This window comes from Sipha flava, unplaced genomic scaffold (assembly GCF_003268045.1).
Source record: "Sipha flava isolate LNK unplaced genomic scaffold, YSA_version1 307_pilon_pilon, whole genome shotgun sequence".
Lineage (NCBI taxonomy): Eukaryota > Metazoa > Arthropoda > Insecta > Hemiptera > Aphididae > Sipha > Sipha flava.
Genome location: NW_020272984.1, coordinates 880615 through 904471, shown reverse-complemented (window position 1 = coordinate 904471; position 23857 = coordinate 880615). Strand labels below are relative to the sequence as shown.

General features: G+C 30.3%; 2 protein-coding genes across 3 annotated transcripts in view; one reads left to right on the top strand and one right to left on the bottom strand.

The window, feature by feature from the left end:
- LOC112686343 (general transcriptional corepressor trfA-like) overlaps positions 1-18229 on the top strand; it is a 29996-nt gene extending 11767 nt beyond the window's left edge. The window contains exons 2-16 of one of the 2 annotated variants that reach the window (XM_025558565.1): positions 4655-4849; positions 5270-5361; positions 6405-6532; positions 6588-6838; positions 6911-7058; positions 7616-7711; positions 12186-12379; positions 12466-12573; positions 13199-13408; positions 15297-15709; positions 16238-16331; positions 16939-17053; positions 17142-17294; positions 17372-17519; positions 17621-18229. In XM_025558565.1, coding sequence (XP_025414350.1) covers positions 4678-4849; positions 5270-5361; positions 6405-6532; positions 6588-6838; positions 6911-7058; positions 7616-7711; positions 12186-12379; positions 12466-12573; positions 13199-13408; positions 15297-15709; positions 16238-16331; positions 16939-17053; positions 17142-17294; positions 17372-17519; positions 17621-18064 — 2766 coding nt within the window. In that variant the 5' untranslated portion in view covers positions 4655-4677 and the 3' untranslated portion in view covers positions 18065-18229. The remainder of the gene's footprint in view (positions 1-4654; positions 4850-5269; positions 5362-6404; positions 6533-6587; positions 6839-6910; positions 7059-7615; positions 7712-12185; positions 12380-12465; positions 12574-13198; positions 13409-15296; positions 15710-16237; positions 16332-16938; positions 17054-17141; positions 17295-17371; positions 17520-17620) is intronic. The other variant, XM_025558566.1, reaches the window with a different exon arrangement.
- On the bottom strand, positions 7720-8971 carry LOC112686344 (transmembrane protein 223). The gene is made up of 3 exons (XM_025558568.1): positions 8399-8971; positions 8180-8322; positions 7720-7913 (listed from the first exon to the last, which is right to left on the bottom strand). Exons 1-3 carry the CDS (start codon positions 8799-8801, stop codon positions 7764-7766), a joined length of 696 nt encoding a protein of 231 aa, XP_025414353.1. The 5' UTR covers positions 8802-8971; the 3' UTR covers positions 7720-7763.
- Positions 18230-23857: the final 5628 nt, after the last annotated feature.

The following is a 23857-nucleotide window of genomic DNA, read 5'->3' as shown; positions in this document are numbered from 1 at the left end:
TTTATATTTTTGTATTTGACAAAATATCTCGTATTATGTTACCCACTTATCATACGTATATTTTTTAAGCTATTTGGTATTTGAAATACGTATGAATAAGTATATGTTTAAAATTTTTACATTTTGAATGTTTTAAAGTGATTGCGAGCATTGTATCTTCAAACTTTTTTTTATTAAATGTTTATAAAATTGTATGAAATTACGTGTAAATTTGAGTCCAAATTATGTATTTTTTTTAAACGTTTTTCATTACATGTGAAATTTCGATCTATGAAATTAAATTTTTTTATTATGAATCCATAATTAGAACGTTTTCAATTTCTAGATACATGTAAATAAGATCATAAAAAAAAGTCATGACTATAAAGAGTTATTATCTATAGAATATCTATAGATACGTTTTTCTTATAAAAGCATATGAACATAAAAGTGATATAGTTTTATGAAATTACGTTTAAGGATTATTTACAACAAGACATAATACATTTTAAATTAAAACAATATTCCACTGAAAAAAAAACAAGGAAAAATTTACAATAATATTTATATTAATGAAATATACAAAAAATAAGTAATACATTTCAGAAAACGTATTTTAAATAATATTTTGACCAGTTTGCAAATATTAAATTGGTCTTCTACAATTTATTACAGTTTTCGTACAATAAATAACGTGATTATTTTATTTCTAAGAATCTCTATGGAATAATTACCAAAAATATTAAATTATAATAATCCATGTTAAAATTGAAATACTTTTACCGAAATATTTATTAACAATGAATTATCGTCAGCCTTTTATTGTGGATCCTAAGATACTTTTTCTGTATATTACATGGCAGCTTCTGCTGCACAATTATTTGTACACGCTCTGTCTTATGTTTGTATGCAGACGAATTAATAACGTATTTTTTTTTTTTTTTTTTGTGAAATAACTTTTGTAAACTGAATGATATAGTGTAATTTGAATAGTATTTTGAACAAACGAATGTGAAGTAATGAACGTGAAGTAATAAATGTAACTTAAAAAAAAATTTCTTGGGATGGGACATCAAGTTTTGCAAGATTATGTATAAAGTTTTACATAATTCAATATTTTAACAATTTATTGGTATCGTAATAATGTACTCTAATCGCGTTCGAAGAAGAATGTTCCGTCATCTGATTATACACGACGTACTTACACAATAATTTATTATCGTTTTTGTTGAAGCGAACGATTTGATCGCGATAAATAATCTAATAATATAATAATTATGTGTTATGTGCATCAGTTGGTAAAGTGAAGAAACTTGGTAAATATCCAAAAACATTATGAATGTTTTCGATGCACTGTTGTGACGTGAACGTATGACGTGCTAAAAATATTAAACAGCACGCCAGTATGATTAGATATCGTGTCGTTTGATATTTTTATTTTATTTATACATTATTTCACTTTTATAGTATGTATGGTTTAATAACCAGCGTACTTGACATTGTTGAATATAATAATAATAACAATTATAATAATATACTACTGTAAATATTGATCTATTGCGCGTTCGCCGTATAAAAGCTTTGACCGGTCGATGTTCAATAATTCATTATAAATTAATTATTATATCATTATTGGCAGAGTGACACACGTGGTAGACTTTATAATGCATAGATAACAAATAATATTTATGAGAACGAGAAAATATATTTATGTCATATTATTCGAAACTTTCACTATATAGAAGTCAGAAGATTTGATTGTGTCCATTATTATAATTATACATCTGACCGTTATACACGAGAAATGCTTCCGGCGTTTTTTCTTTCTTATTCAAAAATCAACCCTGTTCTTAAATAATTGGTCTCAATAAAAGATGTCAAGAAGTACAAATTTATTGTCCGAGTTTAATACTTATGTGCCTACGTATACTTGGTTGCCGTCGAGTTATTTTAACTATAGGTACGTAGGATAATCTGTGCACCGATTTTTATTCGAGTTCGTTATTTTACATATTATTTGTAAATATAGTATACAGAGCACACCCATTATAAAAAATACAACAGAAAAAAAAAAAACTTCTTTGACAATAGAAAAACTTTCAAATTATAAAATAAATCTTGCATTATGTTTTAAAAAATTGGTTTTGTATTAACAAAGTTTTTTTAACTTTTTTTTTTTTTTTGATTATGCCTCGGCGACTAACAAAGTTTTATAATATGATTACGAGAATAATGAATGTTCAAAATAATAGTATGTACCCCCAATGATACGCTGTTAAACTGTGCGTGTTTCTTAAGTATAACGCTTTAAATAGATACACCCGAAGGTAGAATCGGTGTATTTGGGCATTGGCATTGAATAATGAAGATAATAATAATAATATAATATGACAGTGAAGTATATACTTATCGGATACTATAACGTCGAGATTGATATTGGAATACTATTTTCTCGTAAAACACTTTTAACAGTACATACTCTTGGGATAATTAGATAGTAACAATTATTTTTAACACGCCCGAATGCTCGAAGTCGATTAGTCTTACACAATGGTGATGTTTGTAAAATTAATCTACACTGAATGTCTGTGTAGATAAATCAGCTTTAGAGATTTCAGACCATAGGTAATGATTGTGTACAGCTGTCATCGGTTAAATGTGTCATAATCACATAAAGTACCTAGAATATATAATGTTGTTTACATTTTTCCATTTGCCGTGTCGACAACTGCAGTAGTAGTCCAAGTAAAATGGTCAGAGAAAATCAACTCGTTTTGAAACCAAGTTCTATCAGATAATATTATTGTAAATATTCGAATGTTTATCGAAAAAAACCGATTGTTGTGCCGATCGACTGGACTGATTACCGCAGAGTTACAGTATGAAAATTACGAGCACGATGAAATTTTGGATTTTAAATGCGCCGACGTGGCTTCGTAATTTCTCGAAGTTTATAATTCGAATTCACTGAAACCGCGGTTTGCTCGTATTTTCAGCCAGGAACGCGAAATTTGTCTGGAACAGCAATAAATGTAGATATGAACGAGTACTCAATAAGAGTTCGTTGGTTTTAATCGTCATCTAACCCTGATCAAACGTGAGTTATGTCAGATTTAAAATATTTGCTAGTCAGCGACGGGTCTGAAGAACTGAAGAGGTACATATTATGTGGTATCATCTGCTTTAATCTGGAACCATTAAATTGCGTTGTGGATTATCAATATTACGCGAAGAAATTATTATGAATAGGTCACAATGATTGGGAAGTTTCTTTAAACTGCCGTGGAAATGATTTTTATGAATTAAATACAATATTAAATATTAATCACATAGAAAAATATTTATCACCAAACTCTTAAACGTAGTTATAATTTTTCAAATTAAGAGCGAAGGAGTAAAGTCCTAATTATTTTTAATGAGATATAAGTCGTATGATATTGAGATCCTTACACCATATACTATCATTCTATATATTATTAAATTACATTTTTTTTTCAAATATCTCAGCATAATAATTAATTAATATATATTTATTTCACGACTACTATCAATTTATATATAGATTGTATATAACGTATTAACTTTAAGTTAATTTTATACAGAAGTAAAAAAAAAATTAATTAAAGTTTTGTATAAACTTATTCTCCATACTATTTTGTTTATCTGAGAAATATAATAATAGTTAATTAATTAATTGGAATAAGAAGCATTTGGGGATATACTTGAAGTTTTGTTTTAATAAAAATTGTTCATGTATATAAAATGATTCCATGTATTAAACTATTGTATTTATAAAAATACTCCAGTTCAATATTCGTACTGAACTTTTTAATGATTAAATGGTTTGATGAGTGGTGGAAGAGTTGATCAGATATTCAATGTTCTGTTTCTGATGTGTAGGAGTAACTCAAAGTCTAAAAAATATTCCAATTTATATAATTTGTAGAAATGCTATTTCTACTATCGATGAGAAAATGTAAAAATCTATTTTTTAAGTAAGTATAAGTTAAATTTTTTATCTGATCCTTTTTAATTTCACGAAGTTAAAAAATATATAATAAATAAAATAAAAATGATAGAATGGTAAATATTTGTAAGTTAATATATCAATAGTTTTTACAACAATAGTTTATACATAGAAATAAATAAATAAATGCTTACCTTGGGTCATATTATTTATAATGTATGATCAGTGTTTGAATTAAGAATTCATCATTAGATAGGTACATACGAAGTCAATAAAATAGAGTTACTAATTGTAATATAATATAATATAATATAATATACCCCATTAATACAATCAATTAATAATTAAGAGACTAAAAAAAAATATATTTATATAGTAACCGTGAAGTTTATATTTTTTTTCATTCGTATTTACGTATACACTATTATTACCTAACATTATATTACATACAGTTTGCCAGGAAATTTATTATTTCTATTATATATAGTTATATATATATAGGTAGCGCTCGAGTAGACAGTATGTTCTGCAGTTCGTCGTTTTGATAAGTGCTTATTCATGAAAATTTCACTACACATGTATACAGAAAAAAAAGATTTATATCACATTGCTAAGGTTTTAATTGGCCGTCAACCGAATTGATATTATTAAAAGATTTGTTGAAACCAATAATTTATTTTGTATTTTTTAAATTTTTTTTTTTTACAGAACAGTGACAAAAATTTAGTAAAATGCATAGAAATCACTTGATATTTCCACTGCTCAGCCTTCTAGTCGTCACCTATGCAGCGCCGGACGATAGAAGGAAATTCGTTCGAGTTATCACCGAACCAAAACCCGGCGAAGAATATGTTAGCATACACACCGGAAAACCTTCGTCGAACGTCCAATCAAAATCTTTGGGTAAAATATAAATAATTTTGTTGAATGCGAAATAAATTCGACCACGTGTAATGCAGGGTTTGGAAAGAATATAGGAATGAATTCGAAATAATGTATACTTGTTTAAAGAAAATACTTGCAGGAACTAAATTCCTATTTATTTAAAAATAACAGATTCGGAACAATTTTCTATTTTGGTTGATTACATGAAATTATTCGGTTTTTAATGTTCGTATCGTTGATTTTTTAACCCTCAAGTTAAATATTAATCTTAAAAATCGTCCTTCATTTATTAAATATTTTACGAGTTAGTAAAGTCTGTATACACAGGATAACACGAATGAATTACGGTTTTAAAGAACCTTTCCAGGCACTGATTAAACATAATCAGAAGTAGAAAGTAGAAATAATAGGTGTGCAATCGGGGGATTTTGATTGCAGAGAGTGAAATGGACGTAAAAATTCAAGACGAAGGACAAACGGGAATAAAAGAAGTAGCCGGACTCGTGCCGACGGAAGAAAAAATTTACGCGGTAAGCACTGCAATATTTTTTTTGTTAAATATTATTATGTCTTCTTCTTAGGTATAAATATTATAAATGCCATCTACCTACATCGGTGCATATAGGCACTATAGGTCATAAATGGTTAATCATTATTATTACGAAGGGTCAGCGTTTAGATAATAAAAGAAATTATTTTATGTAAGGTATATGTAATTATTGCGCGTGGACTAATTTTACACGTGGTGCACAACTACCGCGTACAATATAGGTAATATAATCTTAACGCGGTAAACATAATAATATCTTCTCCGTGCGTTTATAGCGGAAAAAAAATAAAAATATAAATATCACCGGACTATCGTTGTATTATTACGACTAGTGTTATACAATAACAATGTGTCCGTTGAGTTAACGTTTCGAAACAGTTCGCGTATGTTATCCGACGTGAAATTCGTATTATGTACGCAGTAGTGCCCAGAGTCGGTTCAGAGTACGAAACGATGGTAGCGTTTAGTTGCAACCTAATGACAGCAATTATTTGAAAAAAAAAAAATTTAATAATAAATAGAAACATCATTTCACTACGTCATACGATGGTTCGGTGGTACCTATATACTTAGTAATATTATAATCCATCAGGTGATATTGTTCTGTCTTTCTCGTCCATTAAACTGTATATTATGAGCATTTATTAAAATTTAATACGATTATCAACGTAATTAAATATAATTAACACAACAAATGTACCAATACATTGAACTGAGTCAACATTTGACTTAATTTGATTATTTTCTTTTGGGTTTTCGATGGTCTTACAAAAGACTACAGTTATCAAATATTATACTTATGGAAGAGTAAAATTTAATATGTTAAAAATTATTTTCAACAATAAAAGCTCATTTCAAAATGATAAGAAAATGGGGTTTTTTTTTAATTAGAAATTATAAACTATCATTATATTTGTGGTTTTTAGGTTCTTGAATAAAGAATATTCCATATATAATATTCCAAGACCAACTATAACATAGTAAAACATTTATTATTAATATAGTATTTACTTTTTTATTCAGCATAAAAAATTATATCCATCTATAGAAGAGGGGCTAAAATGGTCAAAGCCAGAAAAAAAATATGCTTCCAGCAGTACGGAGGAAATCATTCCTGACAGCTTACCGACCAAGTCACACAACAAACTGAAGTAGGTTAATACGTTTTCTAATCCGATACTGTGTACTATTTAAGTATTTTGCTAGGAATAAACGTGAAGACGAAGTACCAAGTCATAGTTCTATAAAAGTTCAAGAGAAATCGAATAATAATAAAGAAGATGATGGTTTGTACGACTTTGTGGACTCTCCTTACGGAAGCCAGATTGTAGGTTCTGCCTCTTCTCAAGCGTCCCGAGTAAATATCAAAAAAGCGCCAAATGGTCAAGAATACGAATATGAGTACGTCTATTACTACTACGACGAGGATGAAGAAAATGCAAAACCCGGTTCTAAAAGTGATTTCCAAACGCTTATTTAGGTCATTAGAAATAATTTTAAAATTTGAAGCCAATTTTTTTGAATTACAGATAGTCAAAGCATATCAACTTCACCACCGGCTTTACAGCAAACTAGTCCAAAATCCAATAAAGATATCAAAGAAAACCACAACAAATCCAGAAAACCACCAGTTGTACAAGATGAAAATCAATTTGTTCAAAACACTAACAAGGGCAGGTGAGTGATATTAAATAATTATTCTTAATCTTAAAATTGTAATATCCGTCATTGCATATATTCTATTATAGATTTGAACTAAATACTTTAAAGGTTAAATAGTTAAAAACTATCCGTAATATTAATATAATTTAAGGAACATATAATCTTAACGCTGTGACAATAGTATACATTTCTTCTGTACATACATTTTAAAGACAAAAGAACAAGGATATCATCAAATTAATTATTTATTTTTATTTTTATTTTTTTAGTTAATAAAAACTATTCTTACAAAGATATTTTTAATCCAATATTTATAATTCATACGAGTTATAGATGTACTGTTATCAAAAATTATACTATATTAATTTAATAAGAAAAACAAAATATAAGTAAAATTTTCTTAAAATATTATAATCAATAATAATCAGTCTTGTTTTTATTTGTATCTATAAATTTTTTTTTGTTATTGGGTTTTCGGTCTTTGAGACCATACATTATCCATATATACCAAATATATATCATAAATAATAAAGACATTATTTGATGGTTACATCTGAATTGATAATGTTTAGGTTTACTGCCGCAGAGCACTCTATTACTACAGAAGAATCTGCAGGACACTCCAACTTTGCAGTTAATGATATTGCTGGACACAATAGTAAAACAAAGTAAGTGTTTAAATTACAATATTTAAAATACTATATCCATAATTAAATATATCTATATATTTCTCCTCATTCCTGCAGTCAGATCAAATAACGTGGGATTGAAAAATTTACCATTCTTATCTAGTATATAGTGAAACCATTTCCCTTTGACTTTCATTGGTATACTTTGACCTCGGTCATTTCTTCCCACGGCACAACTGATCTGAAACAATTTAATGAAGAATAAAATTATTTAGAACTTAAAGTTATGTATTTAAATATTGCATTCAAATTATGATGATTGTTATAACTTACATCAAAATTTTTTTATTAAAAATTGTATAAATAAAGCCAACAATTGGCATATTAATATGAGAGGAATTTAATGTATGATAATAGGTATAACAATCAAATTAGTATGGTATATTAATGTTTGTTAAACACTGGTTCTAAACATGGTCAAATGATGATGGAAAATTATGTACTTACATTCTCCAAAGGTATGGTAGTAGTTATATTTCTGTTGAAGAAACCGAAAGATGTTATACTTAATTTATCACCTCCTCTACATAAAACCAACATTTTGACCGATTTCATTGTGTAAACAAAGCATATGCCAACTAACATTGCACCTGAAATAAGTATTAGGATTATTGAAATACAATCTCGCAACTCAAATCGTTTGTAGACATCAATAATATTTCTCACCCATGCACAAGCACGCGACAGGAATCCCGACCGTCAAAATTTTTCCTTTGGCTTTCAATTGATCTAACCACGATATCATCTGAGATGCTTCGTTATCTTTGGGTTTTTGTTTCAATAAGACGTTATAAGTATCTGCTACTGTAAGCCAAAAACCAAACTGGACAATAGAGAATATACTAATCATTTTGAATGTGCGGTCACTGGACGATTTGTACAGGATCACATCTTTGGGCACACTAGTGTTGATGTTAAATATCGATTGTTCGTTGAAACGTCTCCGGGTGAAACACTGCAGTTGATCCAATCGATTAATTCTGTGAAGACTATTAAAACCGCTGAAGGTCCGACTGAACGATAAACAACGGAGAAAAGGTGTACGGTGTAGAATCCATTGAAACGACATCGTTTGCAATTACGTAGATCACACAGCGAATTATAATAGTTAATAAATTACAAACATTAATAACAACAATACCGTGGGAATATAGAACTGAATATCTAAGTAGACGGGGACGTAGAAATTTCAATTTTCGGTGTTTTGCACGATACGTTATCAATCTCAATCGGTTACGTTATCACCATTAGTGAACATTCAGTGATAAGGCGTGGAATGTGACGTCGACACACTTGCACCAATAACCGGTCCACGCAATGACGACAACGCGCCGAAGGTCGTTTGGTCGTAACGTAATGCGTAAGTCGTTCGTACCTACTTACTATCGTGGTAAATTTCGCGTAGGTAGGTACCTACATAATTTTTTATATCTTGCAATCGCGTTTTCGTTTTCAGTTTACATTTCACTTTTGGGATCTCTAGACTTACGTGAGATTCAAGTTGTGTCGCGAGAAATTCCGCGGCCTCAGGACTTCTATCCGAGAACAGCTGAACGTATCCCCTCAAACGCGACAGTTAAATAAAAATAATTAAATAATACGCTTATTCAATGCCCGTTTTGACGAGGGATTATTATCGTGTATACCCATATATTATGCATTGTACACCATTGTAAGCATTTGAAATGTCGATAATCCGACTAATTTTCGAAACCTGATGTTTAAATTTAATTTTAACTCGGAAAGATATCGGATTTATGTCATTAGATTAGTATTTCGGTACGCATAACCAACAGTGATTGGAAAGTTCTTCTCGAAAAAAAGTTTCTCACGCATCTGGTTTAAAAATATAGTGTATCTTGTTCGTTCATTTTTCCTTTTCTAACTACAACTTTTATAACATTATTAAAATACAGATCATTAATGATAATATTACATTATTTTCTGCATATTAAATCATTATCTACATAAAAGTAGTTAACATTTTTGGAAAATAGATATTTTTTCCTAAAACTGAAACAAGAAATTTTAGTGGAATCCATTATTTTAGGCATACCTAATGTAGTAATAAAATAATGCACAGCTATTTTATTTTTTATTTTCTACCATCAGCAAATTACTTTTCAGCTTTAATTTTATTGTAGTAAATAAATAAAAAAAAAAAAAATTAGGTATTTGTTAAGTACCTATTTGATTTTATGAATCTTGTGGCCCCTTGACTTAGCTGATTTAGCTTGGGGCTTCGGTGGCCCTGGCCTGAATATGTCTGCACCGGTGAAATTTCACTTTTATTTCATACTCAATATTATTGAATTCTAAAATGAAATGTACTATTCGAATGTTTGAAATTCGATGTACTAATATTTAAATAAACAGTTATTTGCAGTCGAAAATATCGATTTTAAATATTTACTAATTTATGAGAAAAAAAAACGGACAAGCAAAAATAATAGAATAAAACAAATTAATAAATAATAACTAGCTATTAATAATACGTAATAGACTACTATATAGATATCGTTTATGAATGATCTCATTTAAACATGATTTAACGAAGACTTTCACTACTAAGACATATCGAAATGCAAAACGTTAAAAATGAAACAAAGTAACAGTTAAGAATCTAGATAGGATAAAATATAAAATCGACTTCAAATATATTATAATAGTCGTGATGAATATCTCTGTATTGGAAATTATCAACCTTCTCGTCAACATCATAGAAGTCCGTAACCGGCCAATATTTTTTACTTAGTCGTAGTTACTTACTCGCTTTCATTTTTTATTACACATTAATTTTTATAAAACCGAAATAGTTTTTTAATTATCTTCATTATTTTTTTTGCGGTGAATGCCAAACACTGATTCGGTACAGAATTATCGTCAATTAAAAATATTCATAAGCCATTGTTGTTTTTATTAAAAATAGCATATCGTTTTCAAAATAACCATGTAAAGGGTAAATAACGTATTCAATATAAAGGTAAATCCAGAGTTTCATCTTCATATCGAAGAATTTAATAAAAAATCAAAAAAGCATCTTTTGGACTCGAACTTAAAATTTAGTGATTTTGAGAATCTTTGATCAGATCGAAAATACGATCACAGATCAAAAAAATAATATTTAACGTTTCGAATCTAAAACATATTTCGTTGAACAAATTTAAATGACTGAACTAAATTACATTTTGGAAACATTGCGATGGTGAACGTCGTTTATATTTTGTACTATTATTATTACTTATCACCAGAATTGGAATGTTTATGATTTTCTTATATACGAGAAACTCCGGAGTGCAGGGTTATAAAATCGTTTAATTTAATGTAGCAGTCGAATATGATGTTTAAAGTAAATGCATATTTTGTAGGTAGGTTAGTAGGTAGACTTAGTTAATCTTATACAGAAAACCAACTTTGGTTAATTTATAAAATTATTCGCGTTTTGACCACTGAAAAAAAAAAAACGTGGTATCGTTGTATACTTGTTACTTGATACAGAACTGGAATATAGTTATTTTACTTTTACCTTAAGATGTAATTTAATTATATTGAAGTATAACAACTTGAGGTTTTTCTTTTTATTAATTTGCTCCGAATAATTTGACTGGTTATAATTAAAATAATAAAAATAAACTGTCGATTCTAAATTACTTCAAAAAATTCTCATCGTTTAGATTAATTCACACGATTCTTGCTGAACTATTTTAATTACATTTATTGGACTTAATATTTTTCGTACAATTTTGTTCGACCATAAACATTGTGTAGTTGATATTTTGGATTGTAGTTATTCTTTCAAGTCGGCCCACGTGTTTTATAAAACAAGTACGGGTGCATCATCATTCATCCAACGACTTGAACAACCTGTATGGTTAATATTATTATGCATGCCTTATGCGAGAATTTCGTGGTCGTATAGACCTGCAGTGTTTACAGATAACAGCCATTGTTTCGCAAGTCGTGGGTAGATCGGTGGATAGCAGAAATTTCTTTATTTGTGGGATAAAACAAGAATAATACTGTCAGAGCTACTGCACTTACACGTATTTATTCTTGGCTTATCTTGCAACTATATGTGTGATTGATCACTTTAGTCGACCACCTTAACGTGTTTTTATCTTTCATCATATCTTTAGGCTCAAACATGCACAAAGATTGCAGTTTTTATAATATATCATTTCCGATTACATTTTATCCGGTTAGATATTTTTCGATTTTCGATTTACTCTTTTTCGCTGTTAACTTTTCACGACATAATAAAAATAATGAATTGCACGACATCAGTTGAATATATAAAAAATGTAGTGAAGTAAACCATCAATTGGACAATTCATCATAAATTGATCAACCGCACTGATTACACGTTTTAGCACATAAATCTATGTGATTCCAGAAGCACTGGCAAAATCGATTCTATGTATAACAACATATAAATAAGTACGTTTATTTTCAGGGAATCGGGGCGTAATCTAGAAGAAGCTTTATCGGTTCCTTCGTCCTCGTCGGTAGCCGTTTCTGAAGAGCGCCTGCCGCAAAATCCTAGATTCCCCACCAGATCTCGTGGAAATCCTAAGACGGTTCAGGAATTCGCTACTACCGTTGTGCCAGCCACGGACACGCCGATCACGCGCATCCGACCGAATAATGGTACGTCTGATTCAAATACGATTATCGAACCTGTACATAAGTAACTATATCTTTAACGATAACAATATCGTGTACGTTCACCAAAGGTCCGCATCAACCCACCGGTTTGGACCTGGTAGACAGCAGTGTTTTCAGGACTCATTCCACTAACGGACAACACACGGCTACTTCGCCGAGACACGAAAGCAACAGAGGTAAAACATAAACAGCCTGACTATAAAATATAATAATTATCCATTAATCATTTCCCGTCAAATCTCGAGAGATTTATCTTCTATTAAAACGTAAAAAAGTATTCGTTTGTAAATATTTACGTAGATTGTCATTAAATTTTAATGTAATATTATAGGTACTGCGTTGAAACGTGTTTATCATGGTACATATATAGTTTGTGTAGTGAATGGCATTAGATGTATATGGATATTGTTTTCGTTTAAGGTTAATGTAGTGGATTAAGGGTTAATCGACCACACAATATCTTATTTATTATATTATTATTGTGCTACGTGTCACAGGTGCTAACAGGCGTTGATGGACAGTATCCTCGTCGTTATACTGCATCACTGCACATAATAAACGGGTGTAATTATTATTTTTAAAAACTAATATTTTCTACATTTGTATAAAACAAAAACTATCTTATAATAATTATTTAATCGTTATATATTTGTATGCAGTAACGGGTGCGTGTTTGTGTGTGTTTATGCGTGCACGTGTGTTTTTTTGTTTTGTGTATATTTTAATCTCGAAAGCCAATCGGAGACGCCGAGACGACGAAGGCTGTGTGAGGTTAAAACTGGCGAATGTGAATATTTTCAGATGCTGTGGTACAAACGACGCCAGCAGATCAAGTAGCAACTATTAATAACGCTTATAACACTCAGCTGACGGAAACAGTAGCGTCTGTAACAGAAACTGTTAGCTTAGATCGGAATCAAGACAATACCGATGTGGATACTAAGGGGTTATCATTGACGACAACATTAACCCCTGACGAGGTCGTCACGGTCACCCAACGTTATACCGCAGGTTCGCGACGGACGTATACTAATATAAGCTAACCGTACTGACACGCACGTGTAACGTGCCCGGCGGCTTTTTGCGCTATTTTTTAAACTATGGGTACGACACATCGCTTTAGTTTTTTTCGGCCTATTAACATTCGCTTGGGTAACAAAGATTGTCGTGCTTCAAACTATACTTGTGAACCTTTACACACACGTTTAGATATCACTGTCAAACACTTAAATGTGCTGTTAAAAACTCAATTGGGAAGGGGAGGAATGAACCAATAATATTGTAATAACAAACAATATATGTATACCTAACATTCTCGAGGTCTGATACTAACACGTCACATAACAAGAGTATGCATAATAAAATATATTATAAATAGCGCTTTTAATTTTTAAGAACAGAATAATCATTATTTAAATACATGGTATACTAAAGCTTTTTAATCACTATGGTTTAGTTGGATAATTACATACATAATAATATGTTCTTCGATATTTACAAATAAAAAGGTTATCTGTTAATATTTTTAAGGTACCCCCTTAATCGATAAATTATTTCGCGAACAATTTACGAATATTTTTTATTAAATAAAAATGTTTTTGCTATACAACTCGAATAATTGTTTTTTAAATTTTACTTATTTTCTATTTTTATACTAGATATTTGTGTTGATAGAATTTTTGAGAATTTCGACTCGAAAACAAAGAAATAATTACTATTATTGGTAAAACAATATGTTACAACATTATGCGTTAAATTTAATAACAGAGTTATTAAAGACTGTTTGTAAATCATGAATTTGAGATTTATTATGTTTCACATCAATCAAATTACCTTATGACTAATTAAGTGTATGATAACTTTGAAAAAAAAACATTGCGATCATATATCATTCAAGTAATATTTCAAATCAGATAATAATTATTATAAATTATGAATAATATTTATATTAATAAATAAAATATTAAAAATCAATATAACGGTTTTAATTTGAATTTATAAGGGTACACTTATTTCGAACTAAATTAAGTATGAAAATATTCAATCAGTAAGATTTTTTTAGTTTCTTAAAAATAATATAAGATTATTGCGACAAAAGGAAAAAAAATCCTACCAATTACCATTATGTTTACAAAAGAAAATGAAGATGGGAATTATTTCTTGTTTATGACTTTCATTAACCATCATTACTATAATAATTAAGAGGACGCCACATTGAAACGTTACCGATCGTAGTTTCACGTACACGGAGACCAACCTAATAAGACAAAACCTCGCTTCGAACACCCAAGAATAGGTTTCAGATTAGATGGTACTAAAATATTTAAAAAAAAGATAACGATTTCCGTTCGTATGCTTACGGTAAGACGGTGAATGGATATAGGTATTTTAAATTAAAAATTTAATCCAAAGCTTAAAAAGAAAAAAAAAATGATTTTTAATTTTAAATTTCACAGCAAAACAATCGGTTAATTCGGAACCGAATGTTTTGACCGTACGTCTAGGCGGTGTTTCGTTTCCGGGTGAGTTACTTTGACGGTCAGTTACCTTTACCTGCAAAGCCCGATCGGCTTTGCAAAGTCGACCACCTGTACAGCGATGTGTTTTCAAAAAATCGTTCTGATCCGCACCGAAATCCGTTCGATATTCGTATTTGGTCCATTACATCTTCTTGTTTTCTTTGTTCGCCTCACGTGGCAAACTCAAAGTGTGGACAACGGTTATCGACGTTCGACCGTATGTTTTCGGCAATGTGACGTCCTCTCGATAAAAACAATACAATAACACAACGCGAGTCCGGTGTTTCTTTTTCCGAACTCGCGGGCGGGCAACTTGCACACGGCACCGTCATTTGTGCCGTGGGAACGCGCGCTGAGAAAACCGTTTCGCATTTTCGCAGGAGCCACGGACAAAGGGGCGGTCGACTTGTACGCCATTTTGCAGCAGACCCGTAGCGAGGAGACGGCCAACACGATAGCGTCCAGCGAGCATTCCACCAGGTTCGAGGACGTCGAGACCCAGTTCCCGACCACGTTGCGGCAGGTGCCGACCACGACCACCACGACCACCACCACGACTACCACTACCCCGGCGCCGACCACGACCACCACGACGACGACCACCGTTGCACCGGTGCCAGCTAGGTCACCGGGTTCTGGACCGGTGCGCAGCCGTTACCGCGGTTCTGCTGGCAACAGGAACGGCGCACAGGCTTCGACCACGACCACCACTACCACGACCGAGCAACCGGCCGTCGCCGAAGAGGTGACGGAAAGACGTAAATTCAAACCCACCAGGGAACGGAACACTCAGGTAAATTCACCGCGATTGTTTTCCGATTGAACGTTGAAAACAGATTAACGACGATAAATTAACGGTTGGTTAAATCTGTACACCGATTGTACGAGATCGTGGTACAGGAAAGAATTCGATAAATAGGTCTATAAGCGAAGTAAAGAAATCTAGCAGCATTTTCGAAGCGTATTTCTTGAAGGAAAGGACGTTGATATGTTAAAACTATCTCTAAGGAACCGAACAAATCTTAAAAACACCGGTTACTATTTTTTTTCTTTCTTTTGTAATATACTCAAAAAACGTTGACCAGTGCACTTTTGGATGTTGATATTCGTTTTATTGATTATCGGTTAAAGGGTGGCGAGGGGATAGGTTGACAGAGTTTTTGTTACGAGTACACTCATAAAATAAAAACTATTGAGTTCGGTTCAGCTTTAATTTAACTGTTATTATGACACGAAAATTATATCACTAGGTTTAGTTTGTATGTATGTTTTTATTGGTCTAGAATTTCTTTATATTGTATTTTATGTTATTATTATTTAGGGATCTGTCTATAGTAAGAGGTATCAATCTTCTACTGCCGCACTCGATAAAGAATCTTCAACTACTGAAACCGAAGTGGTGACTAAAGCACAAAGTAATTATTCTTTAATGATTTTTTACAGTATTTAAGGTCGCTAATTATTTATATGGTTTCTTTATGTTCGTGAATACTAAAATAATAAATGTTGATGTATACATAGTTATACACACAAAATGCATATCAAATTCAACAAATTGGAGAATATGTATTAAGTATTAGATGAGAGGAAATGAAGACTGAATTATAATCTACCGTTGAATGGCATTAAAAAATTAATTCAGTATTTTCATGTAGTATTTTCAGTACATTCATACTTTAAAACTTGATGAATGATTTTTTAAAACCTTTTAAAAAGTTAGAATCTGCGTTTATTTAAGGATAATTTAATATATAATATTATGGATGATGTTCTACTATCGGCAATTTGAAGTTATTATCATTCCAAGAAGTTTGTATAAAATATACATTCACCAATGAAGTGGTTCGTGTACAATATATCTATTTAATATTTTTCTTTTTTGAATAGTAATATACCTACGGTTATATGATATATTATCAAATCGAATAATATAACATTTTCTTATTTTATGGTATACGTTCATAATTTTAAGCGATGAATAATATTATTTATAACTTATTTACACCAAAATCAATGTTGTAGAACCGTCATTCGGCCGTCAAAGAACACGCGCAAGCAAACCCGTATCAAGTACGGTGCCAATCGACGAAAATGTTGAAGTTACATCAGCAGCACCGAAACCCAACTTTGCTGAACGGTAAGCAGATTATAAATTAAAATATTGAGTTGTTTTTTGATACGTTAAAATTAGAAACTAAACTTGTATACAATTATCAATATATAAGGTCCAATCTGAGAAGACAAAACAGCAGAAACAAATTTACGACTTCAGCTTCGACCACAACAACAAGCACAGCTGCGCCACCGGTAGCAGAAGTAGATGAAAGTAATGTCTCCGAACAAGAAGTTCCAGAGCCTACTACTGCTAAAGCAGTTGGGTATGTGTTTATGATGATTTAACGATTATTTGTGATCTATATCTGACCGTATTGTCTTATGTATATGTTTTATATAGAGGTCGACTGAGACCAAATATTAGACCGTTGAGGCCAGGTTTGAGGTTGAACTTTGGAGGAAAAGGATCATCGACTACGACATCGCCAGCACCATCGACTACACAAGCACAGATCGTAGAAAGTTCTCCAGACGAAATAGAAGAAAAAGTTAGTAATATCACTAAAAACCCGTTTCATCGATTAAATTAAGTTTCTAAAACTATTTTCAAAAATGGTACGTAATTAAATGTGTTTATTACGTTCATTAGGAACCGGTACAAGAAACGAGCCCCACTCCAGCACCTGACTCGCTGTCGAGACTTAAGAACAAATCTAGATTCCGGGTACCAGAAAAACAAGCTGCGCTAGCGCCGAAACAACAAACCCTAGCTCCTCCAGTAAGCGGGCAAAATAGAAAGAACTTGTTATCGAATCTGTTACCCAAAAAGAAGTCGATCCAAACCGAAGAGCCCCCGGTGGTTATCGAAGAAGTAAAACCGGTGAACGAAAATGAGCAGGAAATTGATCAAAACGCAGAGATACAAAATGAAGAAGACACTGACCGGCAACAACAATCTTCTTCGACGACAACTAGTACGACAGAGGCGCCGTCATCGACCACGAACCGATTATCATCTTTGCTAGCTAAGCGGAGGTTACAGCAAAGAAAACCGGTAGATCTTTCTAGCAAACAATCAAACCAAGACGAATGAACAATCAAAATTATATTTAAAAACCTATTGGATAAAAAATGTATGTGCATGGTCCAAACAATGTACTCATTTTTGATTTGTACAATTTAGTATCCATTTCAGCTATAATTATCTTAAGTCATGATGTTTTGTTCCACTGAATATATCATTATTATTATAAATTAATTTTATATTGTAATTTATACATTTCGGAAGAAGATAAATAAATATATAAATATTTGTAAGAGACTTCAACCAAAACTATTCTATGTAACATTTGATATTGTCTTGCATATACTATTTGGTTGGTAAAATATTATTGCTATCGCGTACAATATTGGTATACTATTTGAAGTTATTGTCGTTGTAGGACCATAGTCTTATGGCAACGAGATACCACCATAACACATATTATTATTATTATTATTATTTTATTATATTGACAACGGAATTTATAAAATATTATTATATCTTTTTAATGCAAATATTATCTTATGTTAAACCAAACTATTTTGTTTTTAATATAAGATTTATTAGTTTTTTTGATGAGTATATTGTACTGTAACTTCTGTAGTGTTAACAATAAAAATTTGTATATATTATATAAATATATATATTAATTATTGAATGTTTATCAAAAAACGTAACAGGATTTGTACAGTGAAATATAAGACAAAAACATGACCATATTTACTTAACGTCCGTAACTAAAAAATGTCAAAATCCTTTTTTCTTTTATCGGAAATGTATATGTATGTATAAAAAAAACAGATATTTATTAAGTCTTATTAGGTGTTGATTACCGATGAAACATATGAATTAGTTATATACTATATTATACAACAGTTTTTCCAAAACTTTCATTTATTCAACCTCCATCTTTCTTGAAAAAACTAAAATTTTAATTTTTACAATCAATTATTTAAGTAAAATAAAAGATTTATTTTACATTATAAACAACTTTTACTCATAAATGTGATAATTTTCTAAAATCTACTCGAGTTTTCCGTTATGAATTAATTAAACAAAAATTGTATTAGTGATCGTATTATTGAGGTGGATGATTTTTTACTAATCAAACGATATCTGAATAAATGGGTGTCAGTATTAATCTAAAATTTCCTTTTTCACATATTTCCAATTAATTTCTTGATGATGTGATAAGTATTCGAGTCACCCTAAAGCATTTTTTGAATAAATATGTGATAGAAAAGTCACAATTAGTAATTCCACGTCTTTTCAAGGTTTAAGATTTATAATTTATAGTTTGTTCTAAAATAAATCATATAATAAAAATGTAAATTACAGAAGGATTCTTCTCCTTAACACTTAAAAATTAAAAATGCCCTTGAGGGCAAGGTAGTTACCAAATTGGAAATAACTGTTAAACAAGAAATTAAGACGAATACGTTTACTTATCAATATATTTTTATATCAATCTACTCGTAGTACTTGTATACATTTGACGGCGCATTGTGTAGGCAATTTAAGGACAAGACCCTTTATTGTAAAACTTGATGCCGCGGAATAATGTAAATAAGTAGTCTGAACATCAATTATAATAGTTAAGCAAAATTCGAATATAAACAGTTTTAATCCTAAAATGATTTAAGAAAGGAATACATACATATATATATATATATAAGTGTATGTAAATCTTTTTTTCTTCTATATACATAAACATCTCGTGTCACAGTCTTTGTTACCATACTCCTCCAAAACGGCTAACCGATTTTAATAAAATTTTGTATATACATTTTGTAGGTCTATGAATAGGTTTTTATCTATTTTTTATACTCTTAAGTGCTATTGTTTAATAAATCGTAGTTTAATTAAGTAATTTTTGACCAGGTCGATAACTGCACAGTTGATCAGTCATCCCTACCAGCTGATACCAGTCTATTAAATGAAACTATTAAAAAACTATTAAAAACTATTTAATTATTTTTGGTATAAATGAAACTAGACATTTGGCTGACCTGTTATGATCAGTCATATGTTTGGGCACGTAGATCTGCAAGCATGCGAAATACAAGAGCCCAAACAACAGAAGACCAAATCCAGTAAGATAATACTAATGTGCGTGTGAACATGGCGCGATTGCATCAAGCTGATCAGAAGATGCACGAGTTGAACGAAATTAACAAAGAAGATTAGAACAAGGGCAAAGGTCATCGCCACCGTGGCATAATGTTGAAAAAGTATAACCGAAAGTAAATATGCGCGTTCAAATGTTTCAAGATCCAACTGCTGAAACATTCTTAAAACAATTGTTAGATATTGGAGATGGGAGAGTTACTACGGATGAAACGGGATGTATAAAATTACCGACCGATTTCTGCACAATCATTTATTCGCAAAATGTTCTCATTTACCAGATATTTCTCAATGTACACAGACAATACACAAAATCATGAGTGGCTGGCAGAAAGAGCAAAAAATGTGGAAGTCAACAAATTGAATCTCAAGACATAACATTTGTTACCAGGAGACTTGATGTCATACAAATCGATTGATACAGTTTGCGATGCTACTGAAGCTGTATATTATCCAACAGAGTTTTTAAACTCATTGGATTTACCAGATATGCTACCGCATAATTTACAACAGAAGGTTGGATCTCCGGTTATTTTGCTTCGTAATTTGAACCCATCACGGTTGTGAAACGGTACGCGATTAGTCATTAATAAATGAATGAAAAATGTTATCGAAGCCATCATTTTAAATGGCAAATTCCGAGTTGAAAATATATTATTACCGCGAATGCCTATTATACCCACAGATGTACCAATGCAATTTAACGCCTTTAATCTCCAATCAGATTGGCATTAGCAATGACTATCAATAAGTCTCAAGGCCAAACGATGTTTGTTTGTGTCTTAGATTTGAGCACATCATGTTTTTCATACGAACAATTATACGTGACGTGCTCTCAAACCATCCAGTTTGTTTGTGTTGGCGAAAGATGGGATGACAAAAAATATTGTATACTCTATTACATTAAGAGATTGATATTGTTTTTTACTAATATTGTCATAATTAGCGATATATATAATTTTAAAGGATCAATTTTAATAAATTATTAAAAAAAATAAATGTTTTTTTTTTTTTTTAATTTTATTTGATAATATGCAATCTGTACAATTTATTGGTACAATAAGCATATGCGTGCAATGTAAGATAAAAACAAAAACATAACAAAAAACAGACGTGGAAGAAGTGATTAAATTTTTTTTAAAAAAATAAATGTTAGATGATTTTTCATTTTTATATTTCGTTACCGTTCACAGCACTCCATACCTCTTTCACTTATATACCACACCCTTAGACATTTATATTAAATTAGTTATTTTTTCTAGCAAAATATTCTCTAGAAATATTATAATTTATATGATAAAACAACGTTTGTAGGATCAGCTAGTATTAATATATTACTGTGAAATTATGGCTAAACATAAATAGCGTATGGTATAAAGAGATAATAATTTTAAAAATAGGTAACCAGGCAACCACATTAACTGTAACTTAATGACTATGTTTGATGTTTTCAGAAACTTTCGTTTCATTTTACAACCTTACATTTACACATATTATTAGTTTTGATTTTTTGTAGAAAAACGAAAAATAAGAATTCGGTTTACTCAGTGCGCGTCATCGTTCTTATTACATATACATCGATTTCGCATCGGTATGCATTAACTAACCACAGTTCATACATTACGATTTAATCATGAATTCGGTCTGTGTACATTACTTGATGGGATTGTGCCTCTTCGGTAATCGTTGACAGTAATCCCATGACATGAGCAACCCAACTGAAAACCGTACATAGTACAAGTATTTATCTCACGTCATCTAAGTGATTACTTTTTTACTTGGAATTTACTGACAGTAATTTTAACATGGTATTCTAATTTTTCTTTTACAATTTAATTATTTATTTATTTAATATCGAAAATCCTAAATTACACATAATTTATCCTTTTGCCGATAATGAAGTCAATTCCCTGCACCCGTTACTGGAACGGAGTTTACTTTGTTTCCAATACAGTCACCAAGTTCAGCAGTATACCGAGATCTAGACCGAAACGTCCTCATTCCCAGCAATTTATTTGTTAGGTCCGAATGCTGCTTTTACATTTTTTACATCGATCAGTATAGGACACATTTGTATTTGATTCATATTATTCCAAATTATTTTTCCATTCGCTTAATTTTATTCGTTTTATCTTATCAATTTGTCATCGTTCTCGTAACAATTGATATATTTGTTACTAAATATATATATTATAAATGCTTATAATTCATTTTGTATTGAAAATTCTAATTTATATATTAACTTTTTTTTTGTTGATAATGATAAGACTCTTCCTGTATCCTTTATTAAAACTTTATTAAAGTTCACTTCATATTCATTCACCAACTAATAGCGTATCGAGAACTCGATCGAGACGTTCGCCATTCCCTGGTTTAGTAGAATTGAGGTATAGTCTTATATTTATAATTATTTAGTTATTATACTGTTGTAATGACATTTTCCGTTGATCACAAAATTGAATCCCAAAATTTGAGTTGTTCAATAGATAAGATTTATTTGTTCTGTTTATGTTAAATCAAAAATTATACTTTTGTTTAAAGGCACAAATTCTGGAAAGACAATTTTAGACATCATGCTTATAGAAACAGCAAAAATATTACATGGAGACAGTGATCTGCAGAGTATACATCATCAATGATTAGTCAAAGAAAACGATGGGAAAAATGAGTCTACGGTCTAAAATAAAATGGACCAATTTATAACAAATATTAAAACAGAACTACGATGTAATATTTGTTTTGAAATTTTTACTTAGGTAATGTTTTCAATAATTGTTAGTGTTCATGACAATCATTAGTGTCTCGCAAATTTTAACACTAAAAATTAATGAATAAACAATCAACATAAGATATTTATTTAGATATTAATTTACAAGTATTAACCATTTACACATTTTTAATATTTCTAAAATATTTATGTAAAATATTTCTTTAATTTCAAATGAATAAATAAATGTACTAATTTGATAATTTTGGTTTTATTTTGAGTGATAAATATTACACTAAAATCTTTAAAAATTTCTCTTCTCATCAACAATTGGACTCTGCATAAAGATACATTTTGTGATGAAATGTAAATTTTTTATTTCATGCAAGAATTATTATAACTCAAATTTTATTATGTTTTGTTTTGAAATATCTATTAAACTGGATTCATATCAACTTTAAACCAATTACTATAACATCTCTGTTGATTTTACATATTTTTTCAATAAATATTGTATTATTTATGTTAACATGTTGTTGTTATTCATTAGAAGTACCATATATTATTAGATATTCATATATTTATATTGATATATCAGGTATAAAAGTAATTGGAAAACGTTCTGTTCAAGACTCCTGTACATATGGTCGAATTCGAGTTGGGTCCCAAATAATATTTATTATTAAGATAAACAAATAATTGAGTACGATTATAAAAACGATAACAAACTAGTTCGGTCCAACCACTCCGATAGTAAAAGTTGTAACTTATAAGTATTGATACATTTGATAATTTTAAAAAAAATAATAGATTTGAGTTTGTAAAAGCTTTATGGTTTAGATTTTTATCGATTTTGTTAATTTATAATTTTTAATAATTTATTTTATTTATTTACTATTTAATCCGTGTTTTTCAAATAATAATTACATACAATTATGTATCAGAAATTTAAAAAAAAAAAATCATACCTGTGTTCTTATATATAGTTCACTGACAGTTCTCAGTCTATA

Coding starts and splice junctions, on each gene's coding strand:
- LOC112686344 (XM_025558568.1), bottom strand. CDS start 8,801: ATGTCGTTTCAATGGATTCTACACCGTACACCTTTTCTCCGTTGTTTA. Junction 8,323..8,398: donor TGTCGCGTGCTTGTGCATGG/GTGAGAAATATT, acceptor TACTTATTTCAG/GTGCAATGTTAGTTGGCATA. Junction 7,914..8,179: donor CTACCATACCTTTGGAGAAT/GTAAGTACATAA, acceptor AAATTGTTTCAG/ATCAGTTGTGCCGTGGGAAG.